A 21,466-nucleotide genomic window follows, 5' to 3' on the forward strand; every position below is an offset into this window, starting at 1 on the left:
ACTCTGATTGAGGAAATTTTGAATCTCCATGCTGCTCCTACCCGCATCTCTACTGCTTTTTTGTTAACGCTAACACAATTAGCCTTAACAAAAAATTATTTTCAGTTTGAGTCTACTATCTTTCAACAGGTTAAAGGCACTGCCATGGGGGCCACTATTTATTTATCCCTCCTCATGGGCCTCTTTTATTCATTTTTGGAAGCATTACATTGACGATGTTCTGTTGATTTGGACAGGCACTGATGCATAGTTTTACATGTTTTTTGATTGGCTAAATTCATGTAATAGACATTTGCACTTTAATTTTAGCATCAGCCCTCATAATATAGCATTTTTGGACATTACAATTTCATTTTCATCAGGCACTTTTTCCATTTCCATTTTTAGGAAATCTACAGACTGTAATACCCTTTTGAAATTTGATAGCCACTACCCTTCTCATTTAAGAAGGAATATACCAGTGGGACAATTATTACGGCTTCGTCACCTTTGTTTGTTCAAGGCTGAGTTTGTACATCAAGCTTAGCAGATGATCTCACAGTTTGAAGAGAGAGGGTACCCTTGCTGGGTCCTACAAAAGGCTCTCAAACATGCACTTTTTGTTAACTGTGATCTTTTATTTTTGCCTTAATTTTGGTCCTCTGACGGCTATATAAATTGCATTTTGCCTTTTTCTACCCATACCCATGATCTCACAACCATCATTAAATGTCATTGGTCTATTTTAGCATTACATGATTGTTTAAATTTTCCCTTGAGATTTTCTTTCTGACGAGGTCGTAATTTGAGAGATATTTTGGTACATTCTCAACTTATTGACATTACCACTTCTAACTCTTCTTCCCACTCTGGTTTTATACCTTGTGGACATTGTTCAGTATGTCCACATGCTCTTTCTAGTACTAGTTTTCAACATCCTACTACTCAACACGTTTATGACTTGAAATTTTCCACTATTTGTGCTTCGCGGGGGGGTCATCTATGTAATCATTTGTCCCTGTCCCAAGTTGTATGTGGGTAAAACCATTAGGCCAGTACGAACTAGGATTATTGAACATCGGTCCAACATTTGGACCGGCCGTGAAACTGCTCCTTTGGTACCACATTGGTCTTCACATGCGCACTCTGAATCTGATCTTAAGTTTCTAGTTATTGACATTATCCCTCCCCCATCACGAGGCAGTAATTTTGCAGAAATTTTGACATGTAGGGAACAAAAATGGATTTTTAGATTGAATTGTTTAGCCCCAAAGGGACTTAAAAATGAAATAGAATGGTTCAGCTTTATTTGACTGTATTTCGTTTGCCTTCTGTATGCTCTCTGATTGGTGGATGTTATCTGTGTTGGTGCTCTCTCATTGGCGCTATTTTTTGCGCCATAATACATTCCTTTAAATGAGCATCTCTGTTAGTATTGCCCGCCCGCTCTCCTCTGACTTTAAATTGGACTTGATTTAAGGTATGTGTCCCGGCACTAATATGTTAGTTTGCCCTTTGTATTACAGTCCTTATTTATCACTGATGTATAATTCTCTGTTTTTAGTGGTTGAAATTATACACTGTGTTCAGTCCCTCCTGATGCAGCTCTGAGTGAAACACGGTCCGTGTCAGGGGACCTGGTTGAAAACTATGGTATATCGCATTGAGCTTCTGGAGTAGCTGCTTATGAAAAAATAAAAGCAAGGAAATCAATTTCCTAATTTGCAACATTATGAATTTTTGGACTGTATGATTCTTTCTGCTCTTTCTACTTTGTGTGTGGATAATAATTGGCGAGCAGCATTCCTCCTATTTGCATGTTCAAACAATATTCCTGACAGGGGCCATGTTTTGCTGAGTACACAGCTGGATCAGATGAAGTTCGACAACTGAAGAAGTTGTGCACTTAAAGGTGATAAAAGCCCCACACGTGCATTAATTAGGGGATGCATAAATATATAGGGCTCACGCTCGTCAAGAAAATTGTAAAAGCCACTCGTATATGCGCATAAATGCCTCAGCACGCTCATCCTGGAAGTTTTCAAAAAGGGGTGGGTTGTGGGTGTGATCTGGAAGGGGCATGGGCTGTTTTGGGGTGTGAAGCTGAGATGTGCACGCAAATACTCTGGTGCATGCCAAGGATCCCAGTCGCGTAGCTTTATTTCTGCCATGGATGTCATGTAAGTTATTAAATAAAGATTAAGGGGCAGATTTGTGGGGTTTTAAGGGATGGAGATTTATTTATTTAACTCTTTTCTATACCGACATTCATCAGGCAAATCATATCATATCGGTTCACCTAGTACAGGGGTATTAAACTTTAACAATAATGAGGAAAGCTACAGACAGAGATTAGTTACAATGAACAAGGGTTACTGGAACTTGGAAGATGGAAAGAGAAGATAACGAGAGCAGCCTAAAAGGAGGGTGGGGAAACCGGAATTAACATAGTATGGGAAAGTATTGGCTAAAGTATCAGGAAACAATTGATTGATATAAACTATATAATATAAATAGCTGCTGCATGATTGGGAGCTAACAATAATAGGAGTGCGGGAGATGGGTTATGGGACTGGAGTAGGGAGATGGGTTGTGAGAGGGAGTAGGGAAAAGGGAGATGGGTTATGGAAAGACTTGTTTGGAGATAATTGGAGGGAGTGAAAGCTATTAAGCTAGGGGGGTTTGGAGAACCTTTTAACTGGGACTGAACTAGTAAAACTGGAAATGGCATCGGCGCGTGTCAGTTTTAAAATCCTCCAATTTAGCGGTAGAAGTGGCATTTGCACACGCTGGCGTGAGCCCACATAAAATTTGGCACACATATGAACGCGGCCAGGCTATTTTATAACATGCACGCAAGTTATAAAATAGCCGTGTCCCTAGCCACAAACTGGTGGAAGAAATAGTGAAACTGGCAATGGCATGAGCACGTACCATTTTTAAAATCCTTGACTTATGTGGGAGAAGTGAGATTAATTAAGCAGGCCCACATGTGCACGCAACCAGGCTATTTTATAGCATGCACGCAAATTATAAAATGCTGCGTTACTGGGTGCACACTCACCATTGTGCACCCGCACACCAGTTTGAAAGTTACCGTGCCTGTAAACACACCTTTTTTATTAATTTGAGGAAGCACCACTCATGTTTCCAATGCTAGGGTAACCTGGCAGTTTAGAAATGTTAAAACCAAAGGCAAATATTTTCAATTTGGCTAATTTCTCTCACTTTCAGCCCATTTTTTGACCAAACATTTTTTTTTTTTTTTGGAAAGGGATCTTTTTTTCGGATTTCAGCAAATAAGGCACAATCCCCTAGATTTATGAAAATGCTATATTGCACCTGCAATAAAAAAGGAGAGTAGTTAGGCTAATTTCCAAGCTACCACATTGCATAGGCAGTTTCTACAACACCCACTGCCTTGCATTATATTTAACACATTGAGGAGAGAGAGACAGAGACAGAGTGCCTCTGTCACCCTACTATTTATACCACTGTAAGAGGGGGCATTTTTAACCTAGGTGTGGGGGGAGGTTTTACATACACAGTAGGAGTTACAAACAGCAAAGTAGACATCACTGAAGATTTTCTGCTGTTTCAATCAATGAAAGGTACAAGAGGAGTTGATTTGTATAAATGCATTGTATGTAAAAATCAACCCCCCCAAACCTAGAGGGTAAAGTGACTTGCCCAAGATCACAAGGAGCAACAGTGGGACTTGAATGCTGGTCTCTTGGTTCATAGCCTGCTACTCTAACTACTAGGCTATGCTACTCCTCCACACCTTGGAAAGGGATCATTGTTCTCTCTCTCTCTCTCTCTCTCTCTCTCTCTCTCTCTCTCTCTCTCTCTCTCTCTCTCTCTCTCTCTCTCTCTCTCTCTCTCTCTCTCTCTCTCTCTCTCTCTCCATCTCTCATAAAAACCTTTTCACGCTAATGCGGGCACAATGCACAGAAAAAAGGTGTAGTTATTTCTGGTGTTAAAAACCCACATTGCTGTGTATTATTCTATCACATTCCATGTTAGGAGTTGCTCATTACCATTAACTGTGCCCAAACTCCTCTCATTTGCATAGCAAATGTCACATTTGCATACTAGCTCGCATTACGGCCTTAAAGCTAGTGTTAAAGCCCTAACGCGAAATGATAAATGACCCTAAAATATTTGCAGAGTGTGTGCTATTTGCAATTAGAGCACATTAACTGAGAATAGCACTCGTTTGCAAATAATATGCATGATTTGCCAAAATGAAAAAGCAGAATATTTTCAGGATTTTTGGAGGCATCATCGATTCATTTCAGGTTTAACAAAATGAAACAAAAAAGCCTTAATTGATTTGGTTTGCACATTCATGTAAAACAAATGCAAATCCCCGGCACATCATGCTTTTTACCGCCCTAAGTCTTTTCTGGTAAAAGAGCTGAGTCATCACCACATTGGGATAGGAAGGCTACAATGCAGCTGGTGCTCCTGTCCCCTCCCCAGCTCCTGCGCTCAGCAGGTAAGCATGTTAGGGGCAGGCAGCAGCGATAAGGTGGGACTTGATAGAGGGTGGTAATAGGTTGGAAACCAATGGGCCTACCCTTGACTATATATATAGCCCTATGAATGCTGTTTCACTCATCAACATTTAATATGCAACAGATTTATGCCTTTGTGTTAGCTGTATTAGCCAACTCCTTTTGACAGCTCTTGCTAGCTAAGGGGGTAGAACTGTCAAAGCCTTGCCACGAACAATGTCCTGCAATCCGATCCTTGATTGCTGAGTTATATTCTCTTCTTTAACTTGCCATTCCTGTCAGTAAAAGAGCAGGAGTCACTTACAGATATGCACCTTAGAATTATGGGCAGATTAGACCTGGCCTGGCCATCAAAGTTGAATTTGGCCAGTAACCTGTAATAGTTCTCGCAACAAAGCGTAACAAAGAGGCAGGGAAGTCATTTCTTGTTAGTCCCTGTCCACCTAGGCTTAACATATTACTTGCTGTCTCAGACAATGCCACCTCCTGCTGTAGGCTGACAGTAGTGACACCTTATTTGCTGAGGGCAGAGGCCGTGAGGTTGGCCACAATGGCCAGTGACAGCTTATAAAACAGTGACCCGTAGCTACCCCCTTGACCCTCTCCCCCATCACTTTGTACCCATTGGTCCCTAACCTCTTACCAACCCCCTACCCTAAGACCCACCTTATTGCTGCTGCCTGCCCCTCACATGCTTATCTGGTAAGGGTAGAAGTTGGGGGAGGCAACAGGAGCACAAGCCGCATTGTGGCCTTTTTTTCCCAATGTGGTGATAGCTCGGCTCCTTTACCAGAAAAAATTTAGGATGGTACAAAGCATGTTGTGCTAAGGATATGCATTTGTTGTACATGAATGTGCAGTCCAAATCAATTGAGGCTTTTTTGTTTCATTTTGTTAAATCTGAAATGAATCGACGTTAAAATCTAATTGAGCCTTAACCACTGACTCCACTTCCACTTGCCTAAATACGTTCCTTAGCTGGTAAAGACACAACTAATTGTCATTGAACATTGGTAAGTCTGAAATTATGATCCTTGTTAGTTTCCTGCTGAAAATTATCCAAAATGTTTAGTTTCCGGTGGACAACAAATTCCATGCATAATCTCATTGTAATCGTTGACCTGGCCTTCACATATGGACTCATATTTAGTCTATTATTCAATCTTCTTTTGCCAAATTGCATTTATCATGCCTCTTAAAACCAATTCTTGAGCTTGTACTGTATTGTTAGTCCAATAAAAAAGTATCACTTGATGTATATATATATATATATATATATATATATATATATATATATATATATATATATATATATTCTTTTTTTTGTTTTTATTTATTAACTTTCTTTCTGTGTTTTCAAGTGGACTACCGCAGAACCCACACTACTTTATCCTACTGGCAGTATATTTATTGATAAGCATTTGATATTCCAACCTTTTCCCACTTTGGTCTCAGTATATCATATTTCATGTCACAAATTCTTATGTTACAACAACTACACCTAAGGGACTTTACCAGTCTACTGAATGGCATTACTTTACCCTATTTGATAAGCTTGATTTATTTCTCTTCTTTCATGATGCTTTCAGAAAACCAAAGTATGGGTTTTTGCAAGCAATTCTTGTGTACTCTGTATCCATGAATTTCATTTTCTTCTGATGTGTTTTCTCAGAATGAGCCATGGCATCACTGTTAGAAGGAGAATTGCTCTCCCCGCTGGGCTTTTAAGGCTTTGCATATTTTTAAGGCATTGAGCAGTTTGTTGGTGTTTGTATATTACTTATGCAAAAATTTCCCTTGTTAAATATAAAGGAGTGAATCATCTTGCATGTAAATAAACTTTAAATCCCTGTTTTATGTGAAAAATGGAATTGTGCATACAAAATATATCCCTTTTAAAATAATTTAGAATTAAAATAAATTTTGGAATAGATCCATGCAGAGACCAACCAAAACTTGCTTAAAATGACAACATATAATATAGAAGATGGAGTTAATTTTAAATTGTTAAGATCCCTTTGTTAAAAACATTATGAGGCCAAAGTATAACCTGAGGGATTCTCCGGGGGTTAGTGGCATGTTCCACTGAAAGTTTGCTATGGATATAAATGAGCTTCATAGCAAACTTTCACAAACTTAACTATGAGAAGCTGGCAAGAAAGTTAACTACAGTTCATAGATGTGTACTTATATTTTGTAAAAAAATAAAGCCCATACATCCTTTATTGCTTAGATTTTCATTTCATAATTTTTTGCATAAGCTTTCATAATGAAATGAAAATCTATCTTGCATAACAGCAGGTCATTCATTTTTAATTTGAATAAAATTTGTAGCATAGCAGACTATGTACAAAATTTTATTATTGCAAAGTAGGCAATTTGTGAAAACATTTTGAAATGGGGCAAATGCATGCAAAATCTTGAGAATTTCAGGGTTTCCATGCATTTAAAAGAAAAGTTTTCAAATGCATTTCCATTTTAGTATATCAGCATCTATGCTGTATTATCAACCAGGGTTGCTACCTCACCCCTGATTAACTAAACAGTCTGATCTATTCCTGCTTTTCTCCATTACATGCATGGATGTGGATCTGGTTATCTGAAGAAATTGGCTGGAAAATCAGAACTACGACTCTGTGCATGCAATGTGCAATACCTGTCCTGGACCAGCCTGTTCAGCCAATTCAGGGAGAGGTAACAACCCTAATATAACTACAGACTGAGAGAAGCCCCTCTCAAAATATTTACCTTATTATTTACCTTTGAAACTATCAACTTAGTTTTTATCAGTCTATAGATTACAAATTTATGACACAATTTGTAAGGCTAAATACCTCTGAGGGTGCTGTGGACACTAGGGGTGGGAAGAAATAAAAATGTGTTTCATTTTTTCATTTTGTTTTTTGCGGGGAGTTCTCCATGAATTTTATTTTGTTTAATATTTATATTGTTTTAAAAAAAAAAAAAAATTAAAAAAACAAACCCAAAAAGGAAAAAAAAAAAGAGGCATTCAGAGGTTTCCCATTCCCACCACCCAACCCTCCCACCTGAAAAAAATGCTAGAGCCAGGATCCTCTCCAGCCTCCACTTACCCAGTCCAGGGGGATCTGATGCCAATACCAGATCTTCATCTCGGACCCAGGCTAAATGCCAGAGCTCAATCCGGAAGATGGATTCTGATGCCTGGGCCTTGATTTAGACTAGAGCTTGGACCCAAGCCTGACACTGGGGCCCGGCCTGGAGGTCGGGTCCTGACACCTGGTCTTTGGCATAAGTCAGGCCCTTGGCCCAGGTCATATGCTGGGGCCTGGCCCATAGGCTGGGTCCTGACAACAGGGCCTCAACTTAGGCCAGGTTCTGGGCCCAGGCCTGATGTCGGTGCCTGGTCAGAGGCCAGGTCCTGATGTCAGGAACTTGATACATGTCCAGCAGCCTAGGCTTCGGATGTCTTCTTCAGCTGTTTTCTGTCTTCTTTTTTTCTTCGTGAAATGATGCCATCCACCAGGAAAGCACCAGAGTAAATTAACTGTGGCACATCCTCCCTAGCAGAGAGCACCATTTTGATGTATAATTGTTAATTGAACTGGGCCGCAGTCAGGCCTGGGTTGGGCTGAGACTCTGGCATTGGGACCTGATATTCAGACCAGACCCTGGTGTCCACTCTGACCTAGGATGAGGCCCAGGTGTCAGAACCCAGCTTTCAGGCCAGGCCCTGGTTTCAAGCCTGAGTCTGTGCTGAGGTCCCAGCATCAGAACCTGGTCTCTGTACTAGGCCCTGGTGATGGGCCAGGGGCCGGGTCCTGCCATAGGCTGAGGCCCAGGCATCAGGCCTAGACCCTGGATCTGGCCTAGGCCGAGGCACATGCATCAGGACTGGGCTTCTGAGTCAGGCCCCGCATCAAGCCTGGATCTAGGCCAAAGTCCAGGCTTGAAGACCCAGTATCCAGTCTGTGTCAGGAAGTTGGATCAGGTAAGTCCAATTTTTTGGCATCTGAGCCTTTGCTTGGGTCTCGACTGAGGCCTCATCATTGTGCCAGGGGATAGGCCAAGATCCTGGCATTGAGCTTGGGTGTAGGCTGTGGCCCCTGCATCATGCCTTGGCCTATGCCTAGGTGAGGCCTTGGCCTCAGGTCTAAGCCTAGGTTGAGGCACTGGAGTCACACTTGGGAATAGGTTGGGGCCCCTGCTTTGGGCCTTGGCCTATTCCCTATGCGAGATCCCAGCTTTAGGCCAAGGCCTAGGTCCAATGGGTTACATTCTTTTTTTTTTTCACAATTTTCAAAACGGAACAAAATTCTGATGACCACTTGCTGGAACTTAAATCGTTCAATTTTACAAATGACCTGAAACAAAATAAGAAATGTAATCTCATTTCTTATTTCACTTCTCTCGATTGCCCATCCCTAGTGGACACTGTAGCATTTAACTTTTTTCATCATAGGTGATCTTTTCCATTTCTGTTGCTAAGAGGGTCATTTTCAAAACCTTTTCTGTGGGTGACTCATTATTTTACCTGCGAAAAAGGGTTTTACATTAAATTGCCCTCTCTGCGTGTGCATAAACTTGCCAAGATAGAACCACTATAGGCATTCATTTACCTGCATTGAGAATTTTTTAAAAATATGTGCATTTCCTTTCTTGAGAAAACTACCATACAACATTGGAGGTATACATGTGTGTAGGTAGTTTTCCTGGGATAATTTTTAAAGGGAATGTCTGTGTATACTAGGGATGTGAATCGTTTTTCGACGATTAAAATTATCGTCCGATAATTTTAATATCGTCTTAAACCGTTATGGAACACAATACACTAGAGATTCTAACGATTTATCGTTATAAATCGTTAGAATCGTGAGCCGGCACACTAAAACCCCCTAAAACCCACCCCGGACCCTTTAAATTAAATCTCCCACCCTCCCGAACCCCCCCCAAATGACTTAAATAACCTGGGTGTCCAGCGGCGGTCCGGAATGGCAGCGGTCCGGAACGGGCTCCTGCTATTGAATCTTGTTGTCTTCAGCCGGCGCCATTTTCCAAAATGGCACCGAAAAATGGCGGCGGCCATAGAACAACACGATTCCACGGCAGGAGGTCCTTCCGGACCCCCGCTGGACTTTTGGCAAGTCTTGTGGGGGTCAGAAGGCCCCCCCCAAGCTGGCCAAAAGTTCCTGGAGGTCCAGCGGGGGTCAGGGAGCGATTTCCCGCCGCAAATCGTTTTCCGTACGGAAAATGGCGCCGGCAGGAGATCGACTGCAGGAGGTCGTTCAGCGAGGCGCCGGAACCCTCGCTGAACGACCTCTTGCAGTCGATCTCCTGCCGGCGCCATTTTCCGTACGGAAAACGATTTGCGGCGGGAAATCACTCCCTGACCCCCGCTGGACCTCCAGGAACTTTTGGCCAGCTTGGGGGGGGCCTCCTGACCCCCACAAGACTTGCCAAAAGTCCAGCGGGGGTCCGGAAGGACCTCCTGCCGTGGAATCGTGTTGTTCTATGGCCGCCGCCATTTTTCGGCGCCATTTTGGAAAATGGCGCCGGCTGAAGACAACAAGATTCAATAGCAGGAGCCCGTTCCGGACCGCTGCCGTTCCGGACCGCCGCTGGACACCCAGTTTATTTAAGTCATTTGGGGGGGGTTCGGGAGGGTGGGAGATTTAATTTAAAGGGTCGGGGGTGGGTTTTAGGGGGTTTTAATGTGCCGGCTCACGATTTTACGATTTTTCACGATATTTTACCCCCCCAAACGGCAACAATACGATTCCCTCCCCCTCCCAGCCGAAATCGATCGTTAAGACGATCGAGGACACGATTCACATCTCTAGTGTATACTTTCACTTTAAAAACTGGTTCAAAGTCCAAGGGTAAAAACTAAGAAGACAATATTCAGCCCTGTGTGACATAGCTAGATAGCCACATAAACTTATCTGACTAACTAGTACTGTATGCTCAGCAGACATATCGCTGAATACACACAGATATCTTAAAGTTAGCTAGATAAGTTTATCTGGCTTTAGGACAGATCTCTGAACAAACCAGAGTTAGCCGGATAAGTCACTTGGCTAACTCTGAATATAACTTATCTGGCTAACTCAACTCCTTCCAGTTATGCCCCCAGGACGTCCCTAACTTATCTGGCTGAATTTTAGCTAGATAACTTTATTATCCGGCTAGAATTTAATCGGATAATTGCCCAAATTTTACTTTACTCAGATAACTTCTCAGCTACCTGGCTAAGGGCCTTATTTTCTAAGGCTATTGCAAGCGTGCGATAGCTAGAAATCGTAGCACACGCCTGCGAAGGGGACATCGGGGCGGAGTCGGCCCCAGAAGAGGAGGAGTTGGGGCATCACTGGGGCTGACTCCACGAAGACGGTGCAGACAGCGAAAAGGTAAGGAGCCTTTTCACTGCCTATTTCGCGCCGAATAACTACACCTTTTATGGTGTAGTTATTTGGCGTGTCTCTGGCAGCGTTCGTAGCGCGGCTGTGCGATCGCTGCTGGCTAGCGCAGGAGTGCCCCCCGCTTTGCTCCCCTGCCCCCTGTTACCACCGGATTTTCTAAGTTCTGTTAACTTAGAAAATCCGCCCCTAAGTGCTTTTGAATATGGGTTTCTGGCACCTGTGGACTATGTAGCAATACGCGCAGTTAGTAAAATACCCCTTTGGGTACATTTTTAAAGCCAAACGCGCAAATACCGAGAGAGATGTGCGTGGCAGGGCTGTGCGAGCACATAGTTAGGTGGGGATTAGGGGTCGGGGCGGAGAGGGGAAAAGAGAAGTAGAGTAGTTAGGGGAATAGGGAACTGGGAATGACCTGATTGTGTCGCCACGTGATTTTTTTTTTGGAAAATCACCCCCTCCTTGCGCGCGCGAGTTACGATCCACCTGCACATGCATGCGCCAATATAAAATCAGCGCGCACATGTGTGCGTGAGTATTGTATTTTATGACATGTGCATGACGACGCACGCATGTTATAAAATTGGTGCATCCATGTGCGCACACCGAGAACCGTGCGCACCTGGACGCCAGTGCGTGTATTTGAAAATCTACCCCTATATGTCCAAATTCTGTTGTGGCTTTTTTCGATGAAATGCAAAGAATCTGCAGTATTGTAATACACTATATAGCAGGTCAAAAATATGTTGTTGTTCCTGGAATAAAAAGGGAGTAAATTGCGACATTTTAACTCAGAAGTAGGCAAATAAAGTTGAATTATATGTTGGTTGTGATTTTCATTCACTACATCCCTAGTAAGAGTCAAAGAAAGGCGATGGTGTTGAATGCAATATTATTGAATATATGGCATTTAATATGCTGGGAAGATCACCATGAGGTCCATATTCAGTCACTGTCCTGATAACAAAGTGAGCTGGATAAACTAATCTGGCTAACTAGGGAGGTATATTCAATAGTACAGCTGTACATTGAATATAGCTGGCAATCTTAGTTAGCTGGTTAACTTTATCTGGCTAACTTTAGGACAGCTCATTGTCATGACCAGATTTATTTAGCTAGGTTAGCTGGTTAAGTTTGAATATCAGAGTTAGCTGGCTACCTCAACTCCTCCCAGTTATGCCCCCAGAACTGGTTACATTTTATCCGGCTAAATTATTAGTCAACTAGAATTTAGCTGAATAAGTCCCTAAGGGACTTATTTTCCAAACGTATCGCACGCGGTAAGGGACGCTTCGCACGCGAAATGTCCCTTTTCGCATGCGATACCAAAATGGGGGCGGAGTCGGCCCCGGAAGAGGAGGAGTTGGGGCGTCACCGGGGCCGACTCCGCGATGATGGCGAGCACAGCGAAAAGGTAAGTGCCTTTTCGCTGCCTATTTCGCTCCCAATAGCTACACCTCCTATGGTGGCGCTATTGGGTACGAAACCGGCAGCAATCGCACCGCGATGGTGCGATCGCTGCTGGCTAGCACAGGCCCGCCCCCCGTTTTGGCCCCCGCCCCTCATCTTCTAAAGTATCGCAGGCCTGTGATACTTTAGAAAATGAGGCCCTTAATCTTCATTTAGCCTAAGAACTTCTGATTACTAAAGCTAAATGCTTTTGAATAGTGCTCTCATCATTTCAAAGCATTTATTTAATGTGAATACAAAAGTTATAGTATTAAAATGTCAGTTTCTCAGTAATGATTTATGCATATCACACTGATTCATGGTTGCCCCTGATGCCTGTGTCCTTCATACTCTTTCCCAGATTTTTCCTGTCACTAAGTATTAATTGAAATAAAATCATTTTTGCACAATTTTTTGCAATTATGCAAAGCCAATGTTCAGATTTGCACTCTGGTGACCAGCAGGACAAGGGGGAATAGCCACAGGCAGAAAAGAGGAAAAAGCCCTTAGATGAAATTTGAGGTCAGAAGAAATGCAAACTCACAAATCTCCAGCAAGAAAATATCAGAGCTAAAGAAGGCATTGATTTAGTTTAATATATCAAGAAATGTGAAGAATTTTGTCCAATTATCTCTAAAGTTAAGCTATAAATGATAGAACAAGACATATGATTTCTCAACTGAAAAAAATGCCACAATAGTATTTCTTGTTGAATTTATATTTAGAATTTATCATGAAATTTAGTTCACCAAATAACAAAAAAAAATGCATACAAAGTTTGATAGACTACTACTAATCATTTCTATAACAGGGGGAAGGAGCTGGAGGCAGAGGAAAGAGGGGGATATTTATCTTCCCCCATCCCATCCCCTCCCCTCTCTCTCCCTCCCCTCCTCCTCTTCCCTACTGCCTCTTTTTCTTGATCTTTCCCTGTTTTTCTCCTAAACCCCTTTCTCACCTGTCACCAGCCATTTCCCCCCTGCTTCCAGCCCTCATCTCTCTCCCCCATTCCTCCCTTCACCCTTTAGCCTCTCTTCTCTCCCCCTATTTCTCTCCCCTTGCTTTCACCCTCTGAGAAGGCACATTGGAGCCCTCACCACCCCGGGCCTGGCACAGTGCATTCTGAATGATTATCTGCCCTTTCCACAGCCCTGGATACTCTCTCCACTCTTCCCTGCCAGCAGTATTTACTTTGCTCTCTCCTTTTGCTGAGGGTGAGAACTATAATACCCCCTGTTATTCCAGAAAAATTCCCTGCGCCTCTTCCCTCTTCTCCAACAAAACACACACACTCACACCCTTAAGCAAATGATACGCCTCCACCCCATCTCCCTCTCTCCCCTGTAACTCATAAATATGCACATGCCAGAGCAATTCCAACTCCCCTTGGAAAATAACTTATCCCTCACCCTCCCCATCTGGGGAAGTCATCTCTAACCAGCCTGGATATGTCTCTGCCAGAGTCATTATGTCTGATAGCAGAAAGAAAGAGTTTCAAATGTGAACTGAAAACATGGCTCTTTAGAAATGCATATGATTTAATGTAAAATACCAATATGCCGATAATTTCACTGTCTAAACCATAGATAATGTTAGTAGAATGAGCAATAAGTATTGAGCGATGTAAAGTGCAACCTGACAACTTATTGTAACATGACAACTTACTGATTAATATCTGAAGAATAATGAAATGGAAATGATGGATTACAGGCCATGATTATAGCACCCTAGTTAACTTGTTCTAGATATTAATGTGATGACCTAGGATATGTTATTTGCTGTTGTGTTGACGTAGAATATGAATGTTGACCCAGAATATGAATGCTGATTTTGTAAAACATTGTGATCTTCTTTTGGAATGATGGTATATAAAATGCCAAATAAATAAATAAATAAATAAATAACTAACTAACTAACTAACTAACTATAGCATGTCTAGATGTATGCAGTATTGTATAGATTCTGAAGGTTCCAAGCTAATGAGAGGGGACTATAGGGAAAATATGCAAAGGAAAGCTGATCCTAGTAATTACTTATAGTCATGACCTAGGGAAGAACTAAAGTTTGTGTACACCTTTTACACACAGATTTCATCCTTAATTTTCATAATGAAGTTATGTGCATAAGTGGACTAGTATGAGCACAAACTCACCCATGGAAAGTTATACCTGCTCTGCCAAGGTCATTACTTGTCATTAAAATACAAATTTTGCATTTAAATCCAAATTTGCCACAGCCCCTCAAATGCATCTACTCAGTGTGCATAAAAGTGTATGCAATATCTAATTACATGTGTACTTTTACGGGCATTAAGCCCGGGAAAATTTTATAAAAAACATTTATGCACATAAAACACTGTTTTATACATGCAAATGGCTTTGAAAATTCAGGCCTGCAAGTCTTCTGAAATGTGTTTCCTTCCTTTCATTAATGTAATACCAGAGCATTACTGGAATAACTTCATTAAAGATTATTTATTTATTGTTGTTGCAGATGGAAACACGGAAACGTCTGGCAAAAATCGTTCTGGTCTTTGTTGGCTTTTTCGCTCTCTGCTGGTTCCCTAATCATGTGCTTTATATGTACCGCTCCTTTAACTACAATGAGATTGATCCATCCCTCAGCCACATGATCATCACTTTGGTTGCCCGAGTGCTGAGCTTTTGCAATTCCTGTGTTAATCCATTTGCACTATATTTCCTAAGCGAGAGTTTTAGGAGACATTTCAACAGCCAGCTCTGCTGCCGAAAGAAGCGGCATCGGGAGAGGTCCACTAGTTACTTGCTCAGCTCCTCTGCCATTAGGATGACTTCTCTGAAAAGCAATGCCAGGAACACTCTGACAAGCACCACTCTACTGAATGGGCACAGCTTGAGGCAGGAGGCATCATTATGAGCTCACCCGAAACAAATTCTACTTGGAACTGATCCTTAGCATGTTGATGTGCAGAGGAAATTATCTTGAGCAATCGCATAATATTTGACAACATGATTATTTTGTTTGAAGCCAAAAACTGATACGATTCCTGAGAATTTATGTAAAAACTGATCATGTACTGTATGTCTTCTATGTAAAAAGACTGCCAAAAATACATCTTTTCATGCCACTGTAGCCTATGGTTAATTTTCCCTTGATGCTAATTATTTAAATGAGTGGGAGATATATTTTTTCCTGAGAAAAATACGCTTCCTGGAAGTTATAATCAACTTCTGAATTTAAAAAATGACAATTCATTAAATCTATATGCAAAAGTATGCATAAAAGGTATGATGCTAAGGCTATGTCTTTTATATCTAAACATTCATTTATAGTGCTCAATGGTTTCTATTGTTTTTGATCTTTGTCTTTTTTTCTGTATGTTAATTAACAATCTCATGGTTGTACAATAAGATCCATTGCCTGTACAGTGCAGAGTGGTGTGATTGTGTATTACGAAGCTAAATTGTCACTCATCAATTCTCATGCCAAAATAAACTTCAAGACAGGTGTCAGGATGTAGCACACAGGGATGGGTGATTTGACAAAGGTTCCATTTGTAAATGCCCTCCCTGAGACAAGGGAGTTTCAGTCTTATCAGAAAAAGCAAGCCATTTAGATTTTGCCTTTCCATCCGTCTAAAAAAAACTCTTATTGTTAGAATGTATAAAATGCATCAACATTTCAAGACCTTAGTAGACATTTCTTGTAGGAGGACAAAATTTCAATTTTCACCTTTATGAAAGACAGAACACAGGGTCAATTCTTAAGCAACTTGAATAATCTTCTAATAATTTTTCATGGACTGAATCTATTGTCGTATTAGTGAAATGAAGTGGATCATTGCCAACCTCTGTAGAATAATGGCACCAGTATTCAAAAGTAAAATTGCAACCTTGTTCATATATTCACTTTTGTAAACAAACATTTTATAAGTAACACCATGGAGGCCAACATTCAAAGGCTTAACTTTACCTGGATAATTTACCAGCTCACTGGGTCTTTCTAAATATCAACATGATGGACCTTTATCCTCCATCCTGCCACTCATTTTACTCAGTGACTGACACACTAGCATAGTCTTCACCACCACCCCCAACACCAAAAATCATAATTCAGGAAAAACTGAATTCAGGAACATAAATGAGTCACTCATTTTCTCAATTTATAATTTGGGTCTTCCATAGTTCACAGAAATCTAATATCTACTGAGCTGTCTGAAAGCAGAATTGATCTGATATGCTAACCTTCTATAGACTTCTATTTTTATTGACTCCACAGTATTATAAATTTCTGTTATTTTTCCTTCTTGTTATTCTTTTGTGGTAAGACTTCTCATTCTGAGAACTGACATTATTTATTTCATGGAGGGATGATAACCTGATCCAGGTCAACCCTCAGGACAGTCCTTATTGACTAATCTAGTCTTGTGTTTGCTTCATTGTATTTATGGACTTGTAGACCGACTTCTTTTTATGAAATTGGAAACAGGCAAAACAGGACTAATTCAGTCTACCAAAACTGTGATACAGTAACTTTCTACTAACCACTTTAAATACTGGACTCCATTTAAAGGAGATTACATGACAAGATAAGAACAGGTTGATGATGGAAAAATAGCAATCCATCATTTTCTTATGGAGCTCTTTATTGTTACATCCCCATATCACTAATTTTGCTGATTCAACATCTGTGTTGCCTTTATTTAATTAAACTGACAACAGAACAGATCTTAAAGAAAAAAAAACCACCTTTTAGGCGTACGATAATACTCCACTATTAGGGAATGTATATGCAAAGATGTTCATGACACAGAAAGCCAACTCCGAATGCAAATGATCATGTTACCTTCTCACAGCTACGTTAATATTCAAAGGTGCTTTTCTAAGTGTATCTCTGCAAAACTGGTTAAAATTTCTACCTATGACCTCCTGCATATTTTATAATCTGGAAGGTACAAAGGCTACTTTATCTAGCTTTTGGAACTACATTGTGATATTTTAATATAATGCAGCTGCTGGAGATTTCTTATTTTTTTTATGTTCCTGCTGTGAATTATAATCAAGGTTAAACAGCAGGTGTAGGACATAAAATTCCTGCTTCTAATTTTTGTTTTGGCGATCAGACTGGCTGGCTGTGCATTCATTAATACTGCTAATATATAGACCAAAAAGTCATGAGGTGGGAAATAAAAAAATTAGTTTTCTTTTTAATTAATTAAAACTCAGACAATTCAGTAGCTCATTTATTCTTGATTATGCACCTACATTAAAGGGATAATGGCCAATAGCATTTACAGCCTGATACCAACACTGTTAGTACTAGGCTTAAGGATCAAGACATACAAGAAGTTGGAATTTGCGACCCAATTGTATGTCTTACTGTTGCATCTTGATTTTAGCATAAACATCATGGGGCACCAAGCAGGCAGGCAACGTATGGATATTAATAAAAATAAACTGAAAAGGCAAGGGTAAGTTTGTCTGAAAGGTTAACAAGAATTTTCTTTTTTTCAAAGTGTGAGATTTGTCCTATAAAACTGTCCACTTGGGACGGTTTGTTAGGCATCCTATCATTTTTTAAATCAGTTGGGAAAAAATGTATTTGTCCACTGATTTCTAATCTATGAAGCTGAGGCCATTTACAGGTCTGGCATCAGGAACAAATCATTTTACTTAGCACCCTAAATATCATGATCATCGTGTGCTATTTTTGATTCAATGGTTTGCACCTCACTTTTAAATAGCCAGAGTGAAGATATGTATCGCTGAGGCATTACATTCAAAGCTATTTTGCTTTCTGTCCCACCTTTTCTTTTCAATAAATGAACAGCTATATAGTTGTTTTGGCTTAGAATTCATTTCTTGTAAACTGAACATTGAACACTCTCAGCAGTGTCCTGAAACTTTTTTGTCATGGCTTTCCTTCCTTCCAAACTAATTTTATGATTTGTCATCAGTAAAATAAGCCACATCATAGCCATTCACTTGGGAACGGCAAAAATAATTTATCTGCTGATACATCAGCCAAGTTAGACCAAAATATAGATTTGTATTTTATTTTATTATTTTAGAAAAAAATCAATATCCATTTTTATTTCCTTAGAGGAAGATTTTAAAAAGGTTGCATGCGGCAAAACCAAGAGATACACACGTGGGCCTCGTGGATTTTAAAAGGGCTGCGGCCACAAGCGTGTCTCCTGTTACATGGCTAATAAAGTTTTGACAAAAGGGGGTGGGTGTGGGCACGGTCTGAGCGGGACACAGGTGGGGCATGGGCGGTCTGGGACTGCAGCATGCGGTCAGTTATGCACACTAGCGCTTGCCAGGATCCCGCAACCACGTAACTTGCTTCTACTGTGTGCTGCGTGTAAGTAGGTACATTAAAAAGAAAGGGTAGTTAGTGGGGTTTTAAGGGTCTGGGTTAGTAGGGTAAAAGGGAGACTAGTTAGGCAGGAGATTTAGGAAGTGCTCTCTTTTAATGGGATGAACTGGGAGGGAACTGGGAAACAGGCCTAATATGTCACCATGCACATCTACTAAAATCCCCCTACTTAAGTGCTCGATGTGGCATTCACGCACACATGTGCGCGTTGATATAAAATAATGCGCGCATGTATCCGCAGGTAGCCGATTTTATAACATGCATGAATAAACAAGTATATGTTATAAAATCGATGCATCTATGTGCCCGCACTGGTAAACGTGTGCACATGTGCACACATGTATCATTTTGAAAGTTACCCCTCCGCTTATGCTGTCATCATATTCTTTTATTTTTTAAATTTTTTTCTGCCATTATTTTCCCTTGTACTATCTAATACTATGGGTCTCATTCCAAAAATACTTTTATCCATCAAATACCTATGGGAAAAAAAAATCTTTATTGACTAAGGTCCAATGTCTTATTAAATTCCTCACCCTAATTTAAATCGGTTAAAAGGGGGCATAATGAAATGTGTCTCTATATATCCCATTAGGGACATGCAAAACTCTTTAGAAGGTTTGACATCTGGTTTCATAAAACCATTAGAAATGTGTGCATTCACTAAGCAATTTCAACAAACTTTTGTTTTTAAAGTCACATTTGCAGCAAAATCCTAAGGGGTAGATTTTATGAGTAGATGTTAAAATCCTAAGGGGTAGATTTTATGAGGAGATGTTATACTCCATCTCCTCACCTCGAGGAATCTTGTTTCAGTTAACCTGTCTTTCTTAGCTGCCTGTCATTACCCCCCCTCCCAGTTGAATTTCCTGTTAAAATGTAATTTTCCAAACCTAATTTGTTTACTGTAAACCGACATGATGTCCACAACGAATGCCGGTATATAAAAATGTTTAAATAAAATAAATAAATAGATTTTCAAAATTACATGCGAGCATCCATGTATGCACGCTATCTGGAGTGCACACATGGATGTGCAATTCTATAACATGCACGTGCTGGCACGCATATGTTATAAAATGCCAGGTGGGCACGTGCAATAATTCTTCAAAATCGCCCAGTGATGCATCGGGCCTTCCTCAGTTCCCAACGCCCTAGCCTAACATCCCTTCCCCTTCCCCTATCCTGCCCTCTCCCTAGCCCTATCCTAACTACCCCAGTTTTTTTTGTCTTACCTTTTGCTCCTACCAAGGAGCAGGAGCAAGTTGCACACATTGGCACCCTTCCGGCACGCGATCCCCCAGCATAGCGGCAAATGGCCGCTGTGCCGGACACCTCTAGCCTGCCCCACCCCCGGACCACCTTGTCCTGCCCCTGGAAGCCCCGCCCCGCTCCCTGGACCACCCCATTTTGAAGCCCCGGCACTTACACGCGTCCCGGGGTTTACGCTGGTGGCCGGATCCGTTTGAAAATTGGCCCGGCGAGCATAAGGCCCAACCACGCGTGTAGCCCCGGGATTTTCGCACACAGGAGTTTGAAAATCTACCCCTAAGTAAATATCATCAGCTCGAGGGATCTGTTTCAGAGCTTTTATAATTTTTTTATCCATTTTAGATTTTTGCAAATCTGCAGGCTTTACCATCCATCTGTGAGGATCCACATTTCCAACTGAACTAGGCTAAAATCTGTCTGGTATATGTCGGTGGTCAGTGATTCACACACCCCTATGTCCTATTAAGATTGTAGGAAACAAAACAATGTATATCAGCAGAGAATGGCTATTACTACCCGCTAAGTATACCTTTGAAGTATAACAAAAGTGGAATAAAGAAGTTATTTTTAAAATCAATTTTGCTAAACATCTAATTTATCTTTAATTAAGGGCTCATTTCAAGTCTTGTTAGGTATAAGTCACTTAAGTTGGCAATAGGTACTTTCCATTTTTCTGTTCAAATACATTTATTTTCTCTCCAATTGATCAATAACGAAACCAGATTTAGAATGAATGCGTCCTTTTATCAAAGCTGTTCAGAAAAAAAATATTCAGTTGGACTGCTTAATCTTACATTTGGCAGTGGAACTGACCAAATATGGACTATGGGTATCCAGAGTATAGTTTATGAATCAGATTACTGAAGAACATTAATATTGCACAGAAAAATAGGAATATTCTTTTGGTCATACTTCTGATATGCCTATAGAACTGGGGCAGGATTTGGGATATTTTAGTGTATTCATTTATTACAATATTGTCTAAAATGGAATTGTACAAATGAGAGAATAGGAAGAATAAAAAATATGGGGCGGATTTTAAAGGGTTATGCGCGTATATTACATGTGTAACCGCGAAAACCCGCTCCTGCGCGCACCGAGCCTATTTTACATAGGCCCGGCGACGCATGCAAGCCCCAGGATGCGCGTATGTCCCGGGGCTTGAAAAAAGGGGCATGGTGTGGGCGGGGCGGGACAGTCCGTGGGCGGGGCTGGAACCTCCAGGCACAGCGGCCATTTGCTGCTGTGCCCGGGATTGCAAGCCGGCCGTTGATTTCGGAAAGGCCTCGGAGGGAATGGAGGAAGGTTGCGCGGCTCGGTGCGCACAAGTTGCACAATTGTGCACCCCCTTGCGCGCGCCGACCCTGGATTTTATAACATGCGGGGGGCTGTGCGTGCATGTTATAAAATCAGGCATACATTTGTGCGCGCCGGGCTGCGTGCAGAAATGTACGCCCGCGCGTACCTCTTAAAATCCGGCCCTGTCTGTCC

General features: G+C 41.2%; 1 protein-coding gene across 1 annotated transcript in view; it reads left to right on the forward strand.

Moving 5' to 3' along the window:
- NMBR (neuromedin B receptor) overlaps nt 1-15,594 on the forward strand; it is a 146,207-nt gene extending 130,613 nt beyond the window's left edge. Inside the window, exon 3 of the mRNA XM_029596912.1 lies at nt 14,837-15,594. Coding sequence (XP_029452772.1) covers nt 14,837-15,238 — 402 coding nt within the window. The 3' untranslated portion in view covers nt 15,239-15,594. The remainder of the gene's footprint in view (nt 1-14,836) is intronic.
- The last annotated feature ends 5,872 nt before the right edge of the window (nt 15,595-21,466 follow it).

The sequence above is a fragment of the Rhinatrema bivittatum genome, chromosome 3 (genome assembly GCF_901001135.1).
Source record: "Rhinatrema bivittatum chromosome 3, aRhiBiv1.1, whole genome shotgun sequence".
NCBI lineage: Eukaryota > Metazoa > Chordata > Amphibia > Gymnophiona > Rhinatrematidae > Rhinatrema > Rhinatrema bivittatum.